Source organism: Pseudopipra pipra, chromosome 9, assembly GCF_036250125.1.
Source record: "Pseudopipra pipra isolate bDixPip1 chromosome 9, bDixPip1.hap1, whole genome shotgun sequence".
NCBI classification, from domain to species: Eukaryota; Metazoa; Chordata; class Aves; order Passeriformes; family Pipridae; genus Pseudopipra; species Pseudopipra pipra.
Genome location: NC_087557.1, coordinates 3,101,962 through 3,116,900, shown reverse-complemented (window position 1 = coordinate 3,116,900; position 14,939 = coordinate 3,101,962). Strand labels below are relative to the sequence as shown.

Below are 14,939 nucleotides of genomic sequence, written 5' to 3'. Positions count from 1 at the left end.
CCTCTTTTCTTCACACACTGCTAGAGCCAGGGCAAGCTCCCTGTCCAGCATCAACAGCTTAACTGCTCTCCTGTGACTGATGCCACCTCAAAGACACCCCAGGGAGCTCAGAGTTGGCACTAAAGAGCTGCTTACATTTCCAAAATTCCTAAGAGGTTAAACGGCCAGTAATTAATTTCTGAGAGTAATTATTAAATTTTAATACCACAGGATTAACGCCACATTGTTTCTGCTTAAGTATCAAGTGCACAGCACAGTGGTTCTGCTTTCTTCAGTTCTTCACTTTCCCACATCTAATCAAAAAGCCACACCCTGTGTAGTGAGCATGACATTAGTCCCAACAACCACATGGGTACAGCTGCCATGTGTACTGGCAACAGAGGCCTTGATACATCCTACTTTAGGATTCCTTTACTTTTATATTCTCTTCTTGGTCTCACAGCACTCCCCACTCATCTGAGATGCTTTTTCAAGGAGAGGTAAGGATATACCTATGCTCCACTCCTCAGGAAACCGTGAACCACTTGACTGAAGGAAATGCTTTATAAGCTATTTTATTTAAATATTTTCTCCAACCTGAAATGGAAAATGACTGTCTTTGCTTGGAAGAAGGTCGTATAAACGATGATCTTTGCAGCACAGCGTGTCTCACATGGAAGATCGGTATTAAGGCGGCTCTCAGAGTATTTTCAGATATCCATTGGTATGTCCCCTTTGTACTGCTTTTCTCTGCTTTCCACCCAGGCCTTGTTGATGGTGCGCTTCATCTCATCGTCCCCTTCCGCGTACATCTTTTTTAAAATGTTCATGAGCCCTTCACTGGGATCTGCCGTGTCGTAGGCAGCCTTCCTGCAAGACACACACGTGAGGAGGTCAGGTATATCCAGCAACTCTGGGCAAAAAATTAAATGCTAACATTTGTTTGAAATATCCTGGTAACAGTGAGGATTTTGCTTTGGTTAAGTCTTTAGATCATGGCAGTCTCACTCAGGTTCCAAGCAGGGAGAATCCTAAGGAGCATCCTTAAACCAAGAGCCAAGTTGATTGGTGTACCCAGAGATGTCCTGTGGGGCGGGAGAGCATTTTGATGGGAAGCGTTTTGCACCAAATATGACCTGGAGGCACTGCCCTACATTAATTTTAAGAAGCAGAAGTGACATAGAACAGACACAGAAAGTGCCAATAACAGTGTTACGTGACAGGCGAATAAAACCAGAGAAATGACCACACTGAGCTCTTTGAAGTGACCACATTCACAACCCAAAAGGCTTTTTTCTTCTGCTTCCCATTTTTCAGCCAGCCTCCAGAGGTTCACTGGCTCCTTTTTAACACCTTGCATTTCAAAGCAGTTTTCTCAGCTGAGAAATTGTGCCACCTGCACAGTCACTACCTAGGCAGGACACTGCCCCTACCACCCAACTATACATAATGCCCTCTCTGGCAAAACTGCCTCTATCCCGTTTTCCAAAATCCTCTAGGTAGCTCCTTGTGCAGTCTAGCTGCAAAACATGGCAGAGCACAACAGATCAGCAGAGGGAGCAAGTTCCCCACGCCCTGGGCTAAGCACCAGCTGTGCAGACCCCAGTGCTCAGAAGCTGGGAGGCGTGTTTGTATATAAAATCATTATATAATATACAATTTATATATATACATATATATATATATGAAAGTTTCTTGTCCCCAGGTGTTTCCTGCTGTCATATGCCTATATATGTCTAAGCTGCCTGCTGCTCCAAAGCACTTCGAGTGATTCAAGTTGGCTTGGGACTTTGGAAAATCATCTAAGTAAATAAAGACCTGTTTGGCCAAAAGCAGGCTAGGACTTTTGTGCAGGCACTTCACACAGAGGTGACAATAATTATTTAGACCAGCAGAGCTGCAGGGAATATATCGATGTATTTCTATACAATATACCTACCTGAAAAAGTCACCTCACTAGAGCAGCTTCTGCAATGAATGCAGCCATCAAAGTGCAAATGAATCCTTAATTGGCTGATTCCCTTTACCAATCTCACCGCAGGTCTTTCTCTTGTATTTCCCATGATGCAGCCTTCATCATGAGCAATAAAACAGTAGAAGAGTGCCAAACAGCTACTGAAAGTCTATCTCCTCTACTGCCAGTCCTACAAGCACCAAAAAAAATCCCCAAAAAACCTCAAACATCTTAGGGGCCTGTCCCCCAGCCCAGTGATTCAGACTCTGGCTGTAGTCAGTACAGTACAGACCTCTTCCAGCAGTCCTAAGGGAACATGGAGAACAAGAAATGGAAAACAAGATGGAGGGTTGAAAGGACACTTACTCTTTCTCTTTGCTTTCTTTTTCCACTTGAGTGAGACAATCCCATTTTTCCTCCCGCTTCTTCTTACACATCACAAGGACCGTGTCTGTCTTTATCTGTATGGTGAACACCAAGGCATGAGTTTAGAAAGCTACATGAAGGGATCCTGGTTACAATGAATAAGATTAGCTTATAACATAAACCTCTTCCACATGCACAAATTCCTGAAAGGTTTCTCTCAGTTATTCATTATTATGTAGCCTACAAAAATTATAGCATGTGCTCAGCTTTAAAGCACGAAGTATTAACCTCACTGTGAACAATTTAAATGGTGTGGTAATTAGAATTCTAGTACAGAACTACAGTACCAATACAGAAGAACATTAAGTGCTGCATAAACACCGTTCAGTGATTCTTGGGATGCTCAGGTACCCAGGGCTGCCTTGTAGAGGGTCTAGACTTCCTACTGGACTTCTCCAAGCACACCAAGTTCAGGTAGACGCTCTTCCAGTTTCTCTCTCCAAGGATAAGAAACTAGTTTTAGGGTATTGCTTAATCTTGCAGCATGTTTGCAAGTTACAAACAAAGCCTGTTTAATTGCAACCCTGACCTAAATTTCGCAAAGAACTCCCACTTGCCACAGCAGACAAGAGTGCTGCTGCTTCGCAAGTACGTGACCACTGCTCACTTTCAGCCCATATTAAAATATCACCAGAGCATCACCTTCATTTATTTCAGCTGTTTCAATTTCACTCTATCCTAGTTTTAGGGCAATTTCAAATTGAACCATCATTTCTTCCCATCGTGCAGCATCTTCACCATGTGCAGCAGAGAACACACATGGGGTGTGCGACACCTCCCTAAGCCTGGAAAGTTGCTACAAGTAGCAGAGCGTGGATATCACCAGCTGCAGTCAGCAGCAGTAAAATGTTATTAATGTTCTGGTTTCAGCTGGGATAGAATGAATTTTTCCCTTGGAAAATTAACCCCAGCGGGGGTTAAACCACACCACCAGTGTTCAGTTCTGGAGCAATACACCCTTACCAAGGCAGAGCACGTCTCAGACTTTGCTTTGGGGATTAAGCCTCTTTAGGCTTCCCAAGATTTCATTCTGCAGACAAATCTCTTAGACCTTAAAACTGCAGAAAATTTCTCAGAGGTATTTAAAAGATACAAATGGATGCTTGGTGGAATTTTCTGCTTAATTATTTCTGAAATCCTGTTGGAGAGCTATTAAAAAAAAAAAAGCATAGTATATCCAGACACAATCTTTTGAAATAGGATTCCAGAGACTAATTCCACAGTTATGACAATCACAGATTAATAAGAATCACATTCACAGTGCAGAGACTTTACAGTAGAAGGGAGAGACTGAAGGTTAGGACTGAGTCTCCTGAAATAATCAGGCAATGAACATGATATTTTGTGAGGGACCTAAATTATCTCTTAACAGACAAGGTGTCTCAAACAGACCTTTCTAGAGCTGCCCTCCACAGAGATGGGCTTCAGGAGGTTGTTGAAGGTCATGGTATAGTTCTTTCCATTCAGGTTCTTCACCAGTAGATCAAATGACCTGGAACCAGAAAGTGGAGGGAGGAAAGGCACAAATATTCCAATCATTGCAATGTCTGAAAACCCTTTAGCAGATCTATTTCTTGGGAAAGCAAGTCAACAGGCTTGGATTAGTTTCTTCTCAGGGCTCTCAAATGTTCAGCTGAATTTTAACACTAAGAAATTAAAAGGACAAATCCTGACTTCACAACAAATCAAGATCTTCAGGGTCCTTTCTACTAAACTCCTACAACCTTGGAAAGGCAGATTTCTTTAATGTATATTTAAGTTCTATCAGCATCAAAAAAACAGGGCTGACACTAGACGTCCTGTCAAGCGTGGTGAGGTGCAACAAGCACTTGCAAAATGAAAACATCCTGATACCCTCTAAGGAGAACTGTACTTAAGAGTATGTCCTGAGTGCTACTAAGAGCTAATACAGCTCAAGTTTTAAAAAAGAAAAAGGGAGTGGGGAGTAAGGGTTTATCCAACACTCCTGCATTTCAAACAGCGTTCTTGTTGTGGTACAACCAGATGAACTCACCTCTCTGTGAAATTCACTTGCACATTCTCAGCTGGAAGCTTCTGGACTCCATTTAAAGAGATGTAAATCTTCACAAACTTATCTGACTGATCCCAACCTGCAAGTGAAAAAACAGAGATTAACTTCTACTTTTCCTCCATAAGCTTCATACATTCCTTTCCAACTCACTCCACAAACTCCCCTAGAATGACTACAAACTCTGCCTTACTGAAACAATCCTCAGAGGGATAGGGGAAAACATGAATTATTCAGAAATAACTCGAGAGCAAAAGGAGGTCTTTACATGTAGCCCTGTTCCCTAATTCCTGCAAATTCTGAGAAAAAACATGCATCAGCTGAGGTGAAAGGAGAGTAACCCCATCTGTGCAGGGGGACTTGAAGGCAGCTGTCTGCTCCTGCTGCAGTTTCCTTGACCCACTTTTCCCCCTACTCCCTGCATCTTGAGCAATTCCCTCTCCTCTCACCTACATGGCAAGCAGAGAAGCCAAACCTCACTCCTTCACTTCTGCTAAGCACTAGGTAATGGAAAAATACCAGCTGGTACACCAGGGATCCTTAATGCATCGCACCAGGACCATCACACACACTGGGGTTGGCATGGCAGGGTAAGCACGTGGTACCTTTAAAGTGGGGTCCCCAGTATGAAATAAAAACTTAAAAAGGTTTTGCTATAATGACAAGTGGCAACTCTAACTCACAGTAATGCCACCCTGCCTTCTCTTCAGAGAGATGCTAGAAAAATAATCCTACCATAATTGTTTATTTTCACTGTGTACCCTCCCAGCGACGACTTTTCTTGCTCTGCCACATCTTTGGGCTTGGGCAGAGGCTGATTCTTGATTTCTATCTCCAGCTTGTGTTTCTCTGCCAGCAGGACATCATGCACCCGCTTCCTCGTGGCCTTCGTGAGCAGTTCTTTAACCTCCTCCAGATCTTTCTGCAGCTGGTTCAAAACCAAAAGGTCACATATATATTAGACACAGTTCTTTGTGCTCAGGGCTCACAGCTGAGCTCTTTGCGACAGTTTCCCGTTTTCCAGAAGCTTCACATTTATCAGGTCATTAGTTTCGTTAAACCCAGAGCCATCCCTTCCTCACCCCCTGTGAGATATACACATATATGTCCTGTGGATATATAACCATATAAAACCATATATATAGAACCATCAAATCTTAATTCACAGAATGGCAGAACGGGTCCGGTCGGAAGGAACCACAATGTGTCACCTTGCCCAGCCTCCCTGCTCAGGCAGGGCCACTCTAGAGCACATGGCTATTAAGGCTGGGAAAAACCCTCCAAGATCATCAACTCCAACAAGTTTTAAGCTTTCAATGTCTAACCCTTCATCACTTAAGAAACGACCCGAACCGACAGGAGCCGGGCGGATGGCACGGCTCCCCCGACACGCCCCGCCGCAGGAGGAGACCCCCGCAGCCCTTGGCGACCGCGGGGGCTGCCGCTCCCACCCCGCTCCCGCCCGGGCACGGACCGCAGCGCCCGGGGGCGGCGAGGCCGGAGCCGCCGGAAGCCGCCTCACCTCCTCTCGCGCCGCGGCCATGACGGCTCCCGCTGGAACCTCTGGAACCTTCCGGCCGCGGGAAGTGACGAGACACCGCCCGCTCCGCCCCTCAGGAGGCGGGACATGGAGCCTTCCCTCCCCCGGGCGCTGAGGGGTACGAGGGACATGGGGCGAGATATGGAGCTTTCCCGTCCCCAGGGCGCTGAGGGGTAGGAGGGACATGGGGCGGGACATGGGGCGGGACATGGAGCCTTCCCACCCCCGGGCGCTGAGGGGCGGGCGGGACCAGGAGCTTTCCCCGCCCCGAGGCTCTGAGGGGCGGGCGGTGCCGCCCTGAATTTGCTGAATTTGCAAGGGTCTAGGAAGGAAACCATTTATCCTTTGAAGGCGACATAACGGCATGGTCTAGGTTGACCTTGCTGCTATCTCTGGTCTCTTCAAAAAACAAATGGCAACAAGAGTAACGCTTATATAGTGGTTTGCATGAATATCTATGTCTAATGACTTGGTTACGAGAAGCCTTGTTTCGATTTTCAAACCTTTTGTCGTGATTTCACGGAGTTTCACTGTAACTGTCACCTGTCTTGCTCCGGTCACTCGTATCTCATGTGTGAGAGCACACCTTGTTTTGTAAGAGAACTTTGCTATAACTCTGTGAGGGGCCGGAGGCTGAGGAGCTCCCTGCGGCGGGCAGGGAGCACGTTTTCTTTTGGTCATCAGATTCTCCCACTGGTTTTATGGCAGACAGAGCTCATGGCTGCGAAGGCCTCAAATAGTTTTGCAAAACAACATACTGTTTTCCTTCTTCAGGTAAAGAATATCAGGTTGATGCAGTGGAGTTAATAATGATGAAAAGGGAAGAAATTTGCGTTCCCAGCCTTTAAAGGGAACAAGGCTCATAAACCGAGTGCCCCTTTCTCTGTTGGCTCCTCATTTTCACGGAAAAGATTATTAAGGTTGGAAAAGACCTCCAAGGTAACTCCAACACGGTTTAAGCTTTCAAGTTCTAATCTTTCATCAATAAAAAACCCCAATTCAAACTAACAGCAGTTGGGTAGATGGCACAGCTCCCCAAACACGCACTGCCTCAGGGAAACCCTTCACAACAGTGAGCTTTCTAGAGCAAAACCAGAGTCTGTTACTGCTGGGAAGTTTTTCCTAACCTGTAATGTCACAATGTGTTCTCAGGGAGTGACTTTGGGAGTAAGAGAAGATTTACTTATCAAACCATCTGGAAAGAATGTAGCTTTTATTCACAAAATGTGGCTATATGTGTGTAAAAATACACCGGTGTAATGCTACCAAAATTCTCTTTAAGCATTTTCCTCATTGAAAGAAAAAGATGGTTCTCACAATTCTTACTAAATCAGCACTTTGAGCACCAACAAAAAAGTTTCTATATCCCCAGGTTCCTACTGGGCATTAAGATTTCCCACAAAACCAAAAATAGACAAGACAACATCAATCCTTCTCTCAGTAGGAATGTGGAGGAGGGAGCATTTGCTTCCAGATGTCCTTTATAAACAGTGGAAACCAAGGCAGGACACAGCCCTTCAGTGTTTAAAAAGTCAATTTCTGTAAAAAAAGGTACCAGTTAGAACAACTGTTTTACCAAGTTGGGGAATTCCAGCTCATTTGCCGATTTATGGGCTTAGGTTTTGGGTTTTTTTTCTCTTCTAAAGTGAATATCCAGGAATTAATTAATCTGTGAGGATATTTACTTTGCAGAGGTAGGGAGAAATTTGATGATGAATTCACAGAAACCCTGAAGCCAAGGATTGATATTCAAGTCTGCATTTCCTACAGCAGTTTTAACAGATGTTGTAGTGAGGTGTTTATTATAACCCTCTACTGCAGTGCTTCAGAATCTGCAGTTGGGAAAGATCTGCAAAATTAACTGTGATTATGTTTTATTTTCACAGGAATGAGCTTAAGCCTGACCATCTTCAGGAACAGCATTTGGAGACAGGATAATTGATTTTATCCAGAAAATATAATATGGTCAACTGGAATTTACTTCCATGGCATGATTTCTCAATTTCTGAATAAGCAATTTCTGTTTATTCAGAAATTGCTTCCTTATGATCTTTCTGTTGAACAGCCACTGAGACAGGAAAAAACCTTCTGTGTTTTTTTCCCTTATATTTTTTCCTTTGAGTCTCTCCACTCTCAGCTGTGGTCTTATATTAGGAAGTGCTCTTATTTGGTAAATTTGTACGTTAATTTCTAGGAGGAAAATGCTTTCATTACTCCATAAATGCATTTGAACCTGCAATTTGCTTTTTTTCCCCATGAGATTTAAAAAAACCCAAGCAAAACTACAGTGTTTGTTTCCTTAAATCAGGAGCATTTCAGCACCTGTGGCACTTCCCTTTGAGTGGCAGCTTCCACGTGGAAGAGTTAACCACTCTTGTCATGTAAAAACAAGCTCCACACAGGTCTCCTGTGCACAAAGCTGCAGCAGCACCTGGATGCTGCATCCTCTCCTGACAAACACTTTGGATAGTGATGTGGAGGTAAATCAATACAAAATGTTACGCCTGGTAAATTTAATCTTCAGCTTTTCTCCCTCTTTGCCTTCTTATCTTCCCCTGAAGTGCTGTGTGCTTTTCCAGCTATCTGGGAACAACGGCTGTTCATCTCAGGTAATAGAAAAGAAATCCCAGAGCAGTTGCTCACGTGGAAAAATGGTTTTATAAATCGCTTGGATACTTCTGACTGTGGTACATTCTGCTCGGTCCTGTTCTTGCTCAGCTGTGCCTCTCTTTGGAGTTCGTTTCCAGTGTCTTGCTGTTTCCTTCTGCTCCCTGTGTCTCTTCCTGCAGGCATGCTGCCTCATGGCTCACTTGTACTCCAGGGAAGTGGGAAGTCCTTACCAATATCAACTGTTGGTAAGTATCCCCAGCCTTTAGGAAAAGCATTCTCTGTGCTGGAAAACAGACTGGCATTTGGAGCAGAGGACCAGGGTGACCTGTTAGCTCTCTGGCACAGCTCCTTGTGAACAGGTTCCCTAAGGGTTGGGTTGGAATTAGCTGAGTAGCACACACGTTTTGGACAGCTCATCTGCTGAGTCACTGGTGCAACAGAGCTGCTTGAACAGAACCAGCTGCATCACAAAACCTGACACAGCAGCTGCTTACTCCTGCCAAGAGATTGAAGCTGTTTCTTAAGCAAATGGCTCAGGAAAATAAGCACCTTATTCCCATGTTGTTGTCCATTTCCATTTATTTTACAAGGCATTGTTAACACAATGATAACAAGGTACTGATCCAAACAATTCAGTAACAATTAAAAAAAGTAAACATTTTTTGTGACCATGTACATTGAATTGCACTTTTAATAACAAGCATTACACTTATATTTCCATGTCATACTTTATATAATACATGGATGATTTACTCAAGTACTGGCAGTACTGAATTGTTCTCAGTTAAAAGTCTGATGTCTCTGTGATGCTCTTTTTTTGCTAACTCTTTAGAAAGATTTGTGAACTTGGCACACATACAGATCACAAAGGCAATTCCAAACCTGGAAAACTTCATTGTAATGGAGTCAGAGCTTTGAAGCTGCTCTGTTTTCAATGGGCTGGAGTGAATCCACCTAAATGGCAGACACGGAGGGAGCTGGATCATGCTTGGGTAGACCCTTTTCTGTACTCACGTACCATCTTTTCCCAGTTCAGAGAAGGCAAGGAATCTTCTTCCCTGGAAAACAACAGTTCCCAAAGCTCCAGACAGTTCCTGGCACAGCTTTTGAGGGTGGTATCAGCAGCAATGCAAATCCAGGGATTACTGGAAAGAGGGAATTGACACCTGGAGAAAAATCTGGAAACATCTGCTCTTGTTTGCATTGGTAGTACCATCCATGTATTATATAAAATACAAAAATAAGAGAAACTGTAGGGAAATTAGTACAGCCCAGGATTCTGGTGGTATCAAATCACAAATGAAATTTATGATACCAAATCCTTTCAATGTATTTATCCCCTTGCCGTTCAGTTTCTTATATATAATTCTATATATAAGATATAGTTCTCCAAAGATACATATCTATTCCTTTACAGGTTAAATAAAAGCAAGTCCCACTGAATAAGAAAATAAGAGGAAGTAATGTCCTAATTCTCTACCCATATCTTTTTTCTTTTTCAGGTAAAAATAGCATGAAATACATTCAGTAGCAAAGCAGTTGGAATCCAGGAGAAACGGAGAGACTGTATTCCTGGAGAATTAACCTGTACGTGTTAAGTCACAATCCTGAAGTAATTTGTGTAGACTTCTGACTTGGGAAATATAGGATCTTGATCAATGCTGAGCATTATTTATCCAGTTGCAAATTCCTTGCATTTCCCAAAAGCCATCTGTGGATCAGCCCTGTTCTAAAAGCTGCTGTGACGTGCACCTACCCTAAAACTTGAGAGGTCCAAGCTTGAGTGCTTCATCGCATCTCCCTTTAGTGTTAATGGGACAGCTCCCAGTAGGATATTAGCACAACAGACAGAAATATAATTTGGGGTTACCCTTTGTGTTTGCATGTCTAGGACAGCCAGCTGTGTGCATAGCAGCCCCTTCAGCAGGGTCCCTGTCAGCCACAGCAGCCCCTCAGCCTTGAGGGGAACCTCTCTGCCCTCTCTTCACAAGCAATCAGTGACACTCGCTGTGGTTTTCTCTCCAGCAGCTGGAAGAACATCAGCACTGTGAGGTAAGAGTGCTTCTGGTTTCAAAGCCCAAAGGTGTTTGGCCTTAGATGATGCAGAAGTTGCCAATTATCCCCGAGTCTAACAGTAAATCAAAATCAGAGGTATAGTTCTCCCTCACATACAAGTAGTTTCATGGATTTCACTGCAGCTACTTAATAGAAGGAAGGGAACAGACCCACCTTGATCCTGTGAGAAAGTGTGGCATGTAGCTTCCAATGTGGCTTTTGAGACTTTAGTGCCACTAAATGCAGATTTTTATTTACTCCTTAACTGCCACATTCAGTCAGTGAGTGGCACCATGACCCTGAAGTCAATGGGATACTTCATGCTTTGTCAAGGGGCTGAATTCCTGCAGTTCTTGACTCTCCCTCTCCCCTTGTAAATGACTGTTTTGATTTTGAATTGTTTTTAACACAATGGCACAGATGATCATTTATCTTAGAAGAAATTTCAAGGGCCAACCAAGAGAAGTCCTTTAAAATGTCTAACAAGGAAAAAAAGTATTGCTTAACCTCTGTAAGCACTTTTAACATAGCTGCAGCAATGTAACTCAGCTGTAGCAAATTAAATCCTAATTAACGGGCAGGACAAGGGTGGGTTTGTCAGCTAGCAGGACTGATTACATGGCTGACTACCTTCCCTGAGACTGGTTTTACTGAACATCAATGCACATGGACTTCAGGGATTTTGCAGTTTCTTGGCTTAACTCCACACATCATATTTTCTATATTTTTTCTTTTTAATTCTCTCCAGTTATATTTAGAAATGTAAACTAAGTGAAATAAGTCGTATTACTTTAGAATATTATGTTTGGTTCACAAAGATAATACAAGACTAGCTCACAGATGTACCACATAACTAAATCAGCCTTGCTTCATTTAGCCTGTAAAGTGTTACAGTCAAAGGAAAAACAACAACTGTTTAAAGTGAAAAAAAGTACTTTTTTCCTTTTTTTGCCCACCATACTGGGCATCTCAGGAACAGATTAGAATCCAACAAGATAAACCAGTTCTAGTAAAAATATTCTTTGGAGGTTTGTCCCTAATCAAAGTAAAGGCTTAATTTCAGCATGGTGCATTCTCAATAACATTAAAAAATAGGATTTAGTTCCACATATATATTTATAAAATTCAAATTATTTTTAAAAAAGGTTTGATGTGGACACACAGTTTAATACTGACTCAGGGAAAAAAAGTTAATCACTCCAGACTTACAAACTCTGTTAGCTGACAAAGTGCCACACAGAAATAAGAGTTTCAGTGAGACTTTGATGATGTTTCCTGCTGAAAAGCTGAACAAGGAGCCAGCTCTCCCTGACAGATCCATGGGGAATAAGTGTGCAGGTAGCTCTGTCACACATGCATGTTTTTCCTGCAGGAAGCTAAACTTTCCTGCAGCATCTACAGTCAGCAGGCAGAATTTTAGCTTGCCTGGTTTAATCCTGCAGTCCTACTCCTTTCCTTGTTTCTGAATATTCACCAAGATAATGCCATAAAGCTATTTCCTTACTCTTTGGGTAGTTTTGAGAAGACACGGTTTCCAGCAAAATGTTACTCTTCCTAATGCCACTCCTACCTTGGATCTACAGCTGGAAGGTGGAATTCATTTACTGCCTTTATGTCATTGCCTTCTGAAACTTCCTTTTGGTGATGTAAGCCAGCTTCCATCCTACCAGGGTTTGAAAGCATCACAGCTAGCAGGTAGCAAACATGCTTTTGTTCCAGAAAGTCAACTTCCAAAGTCAGAGGAGGCTCCTACACTGAGAAAAGGGATGTTGTGTCAAAGCTCATTCCATGAACGTGGGGAGCTTATTCCCAATTCCTCTCTGATGAACTGGGGAAGTCCCGCTCCCATGATCTGCTTCCACTCATTGGACCCTTTGAGATGATTTAAACTCAGTTACTTGGCAAAAGACAAATGGGGGGGAGGGAGGGAGAATCCACCCACATATTTTTTTGTTGCTGTTTTTAATCCTCTCCAGTAAGTGCTGTAACAAGGACAAGGGACAGGACTGTACAAGGGGGAGCTGGAGGGGTGAGATCTTTGAGCAGCTGTGAGCTGTTAACTCATCTGCTCAGGGAATCACAGTATTACACATTTTTTCTATTCCTGTTACTGCATTTTTCCAATCAAGGTTTTAAATCCACTCCTACATGTGATTAAAGATAAATGAAATGAGAAATTCAGACACTTGTCAAACCACCAGTGTCACTGGAGGGCACAGTACTCTCAAATGTAACAGTCAGATGTTCACCAGGTATCCTTAAAGGTCACTTCAGATTTATTACAAATTCAGATTCACATCTGTGGATGTGTGAAGCAGAACTGGTAACTGAATGACTAATGCTGGGTTTAGTCAGACAAGAGAATGGAAACATTTATGCAAATATTATGAGCAAAAAAGCCATGAGGGAAAAAGACCTTTGCTAACGTTTACAAAAGAAATTCCTTCTGTTTCCCCTCTTTTTTTTCCCTCACTGTATTAATATTTACAGATAATCACTGTTCTTGCAGGTACATTTTAAAATACTAAATTTTTTAACCCCTTATTCTTAGAAGATAGAATGGTGTCAGGATGCTGATTATATTTTGATCTCTACTTCAAACAGCTGACTGCATTTCAGAATCTTTACTTTGGCACTGGTAACATTAAATCTGTACTACCCTGTTGAAAATAATTCACAATTATGCTTGACAACAAAGCACAAGATGGGTATCACTGAATTTTATTGTACAAAACTGACAAGGTATGGCATTCCTTAGAATTAAAAAAACCCCAACAAAACAGAACTTATGTCCCTGGAACAATTTTGCAAATGGAACAATTAATACACAACCTTTAGTCCAGCAATGACATTTACCTGCAAGACCATCTTTAGACATGACAGGTATAATTAAAAAAATATTCCATCAGTTCAAGCAATAGTTTTCATTTTCCATGAAATAAGTATTTCTATAAACACTTTATGTTCAGTCAAAACAAATGCTTTTAAACTTTCTTACCTTAAGAGATACAAAACAACCAGACAGGTTTGGGAATCACCAGAGAAGTCTTGCCCCACAGGAAAGTCTAGGGTTTGTATTCCACTTGAAAATGCTTGTTTTTATAAAAATAAGTAATACCAACGTAGCATTTCCTAACCAAATACTTCTAGCAAACAGATCTTGCTTCTGTGATGTTTTATTCCTCAGTGCAGCACAAGCCTTTTGGGTATTTTATTTGATACCTCATTTCTATGTCAAATTTGGAATTTGAATGTAGACCCAGGGAAAGGTTTTCATTAGTTTTATTTATAAAACCTACCCTTTATTGCACAGGATTTATAAAAGGTCAAAACTATGCAAGGTCTTCACTCTCCTTCTCATCAAATGAGCGTTGAACAGTTTTCCCTTTATCCCAGTGGAAGTAATTATTCCTCGGAATTCTTAGTATAAACATGAAATAAAAAAAAAAAGGGAACTAAGTAACTTTATGTTAAATTCCAGCTGAGCTGTAAAGAGCCATCAAACAACAGCGCTATAAAGAACTGCACTACTTGCATTTCTGAAGGAAAACCAATCCAAACTAAGGGATTGTCAGGGAAGCTCATGAGGGCTGTGCCTGAAGAGCACAAGCCCATCTCTGCTATGGCCTAAGCTTTACAAAAAGTGCTTATCTGCAGGACGCAGTCGCTGCGATAAACGGGGATGGTCCCAGGGCCTGCGGCATCCCAGACACCCGCACATGAGCCAGGACTGAGCACACTGTGTTTTCCAGGGAGAGAGTATGCTGCAGTGCTTCATATTTCCCGGTCTCCCTCTTCCTCCGGAAGAAGAAAAAAAACCTTTAATACATGACTAATTCGAAATTATTTTTATCTTGCATAAAAGACCTAGGTTTGAAGTATTTATTTAACATCTAGTCATATAAAATGAAGTGTAAAAGTATGACGGTATCAGAACTTGGCTTTCAGCAAGGCAGTTTGGGAAGTAAGAATTCAACATAAACCAGGAATTACTCCCCCCCCCCCCCCTTTGAAAAGGGTCACATCAGAAAATGAATGAAAAACACCGAAGAATTTCACTTCAAGCCTGCACTCCTGCCTTTTGTCCTTTCCCCAAGAGGAGGGAGCACCGGAAGAACCCTGCAGGGTTTCAGCTGTGTTGTTTGTGCTCTTGTGCCGGTGTGGCCAGAACTATGTGCTGCCCTCTCTGGGGGGCAGGGGCGGCTGGGGCTGTGCTGGGGCTTGCGTGCCTGTGGCCGTTTTGATTGAGTTCAGGGTTTTGCTAAACCAAGAGTTTTTGGCAGCTTGGATTTCATTCATAAGGGCTCCTCTCTGGTGCTCCAGCTCCTGAGAAAGCAGAATGGTCA

The 14,939-nt window shown here is 42.6% G+C and overlaps 2 protein-coding genes and 1 long non-coding RNA gene across 9 annotated transcripts in view; 1 reads left to right on the top strand and 2 right to left on the bottom strand.

Moving 5' to 3' along the window:
- Window positions 1-529: 529 nt before the first annotated feature.
- On the bottom strand, window positions 530-6,141 carry CACYBP (calcyclin binding protein). 2 transcript variants are annotated; one of them, XM_064664132.1, is made up of 6 exons: window positions 5,911-6,037; window positions 5,124-5,316; window positions 4,374-4,470; window positions 3,752-3,851; window positions 2,300-2,394; window positions 530-849 (listed from the first exon to the last, which is right to left on the bottom strand). In XM_064664132.1, exons 1-6 carry the CDS (start codon window positions 5,929-5,931, stop codon window positions 690-692), a joined length of 666 nt encoding a protein of 221 aa, XP_064520202.1. In that variant the 5' UTR covers window positions 5,932-6,037; the 3' UTR covers window positions 530-689. The 2 variants fall into 2 exon arrangements, with proteins under 2 accessions (XP_064520202.1, XP_064520203.1); XM_064664133.1 differs by lacking the exon at window positions 530-849 and having other exon boundaries at window positions 2,281-2,394; window positions 5,911-6,141.
- LOC135418655 (uncharacterized) lies at window positions 5,962-14,625 on the top strand. Its single transcript, XR_010432601.1, has 2 exons — window positions 5,962-6,046; window positions 6,703-14,625. It is a non-coding gene; the product is annotated as an uncharacterized LOC135418655 (long non-coding RNA).
- Window positions 9,100-14,939, bottom strand: part of RABGAP1L (RAB GTPase activating protein 1 like) — a 226,667-nt gene continuing 220,827 nt past the window's right edge. For all 6 annotated transcript variants that reach the window (XM_064664123.1, XM_064664122.1, XM_064664125.1 and 3 more), the window contains one exon: window positions 9,100-14,919. In XM_064664123.1, coding sequence (XP_064520193.1) covers window positions 14,764-14,919 — 156 coding nt within the window. In that variant the 3' untranslated portion in view covers window positions 9,100-14,763. The remainder of the gene's footprint in view (window positions 14,920-14,939) is intronic.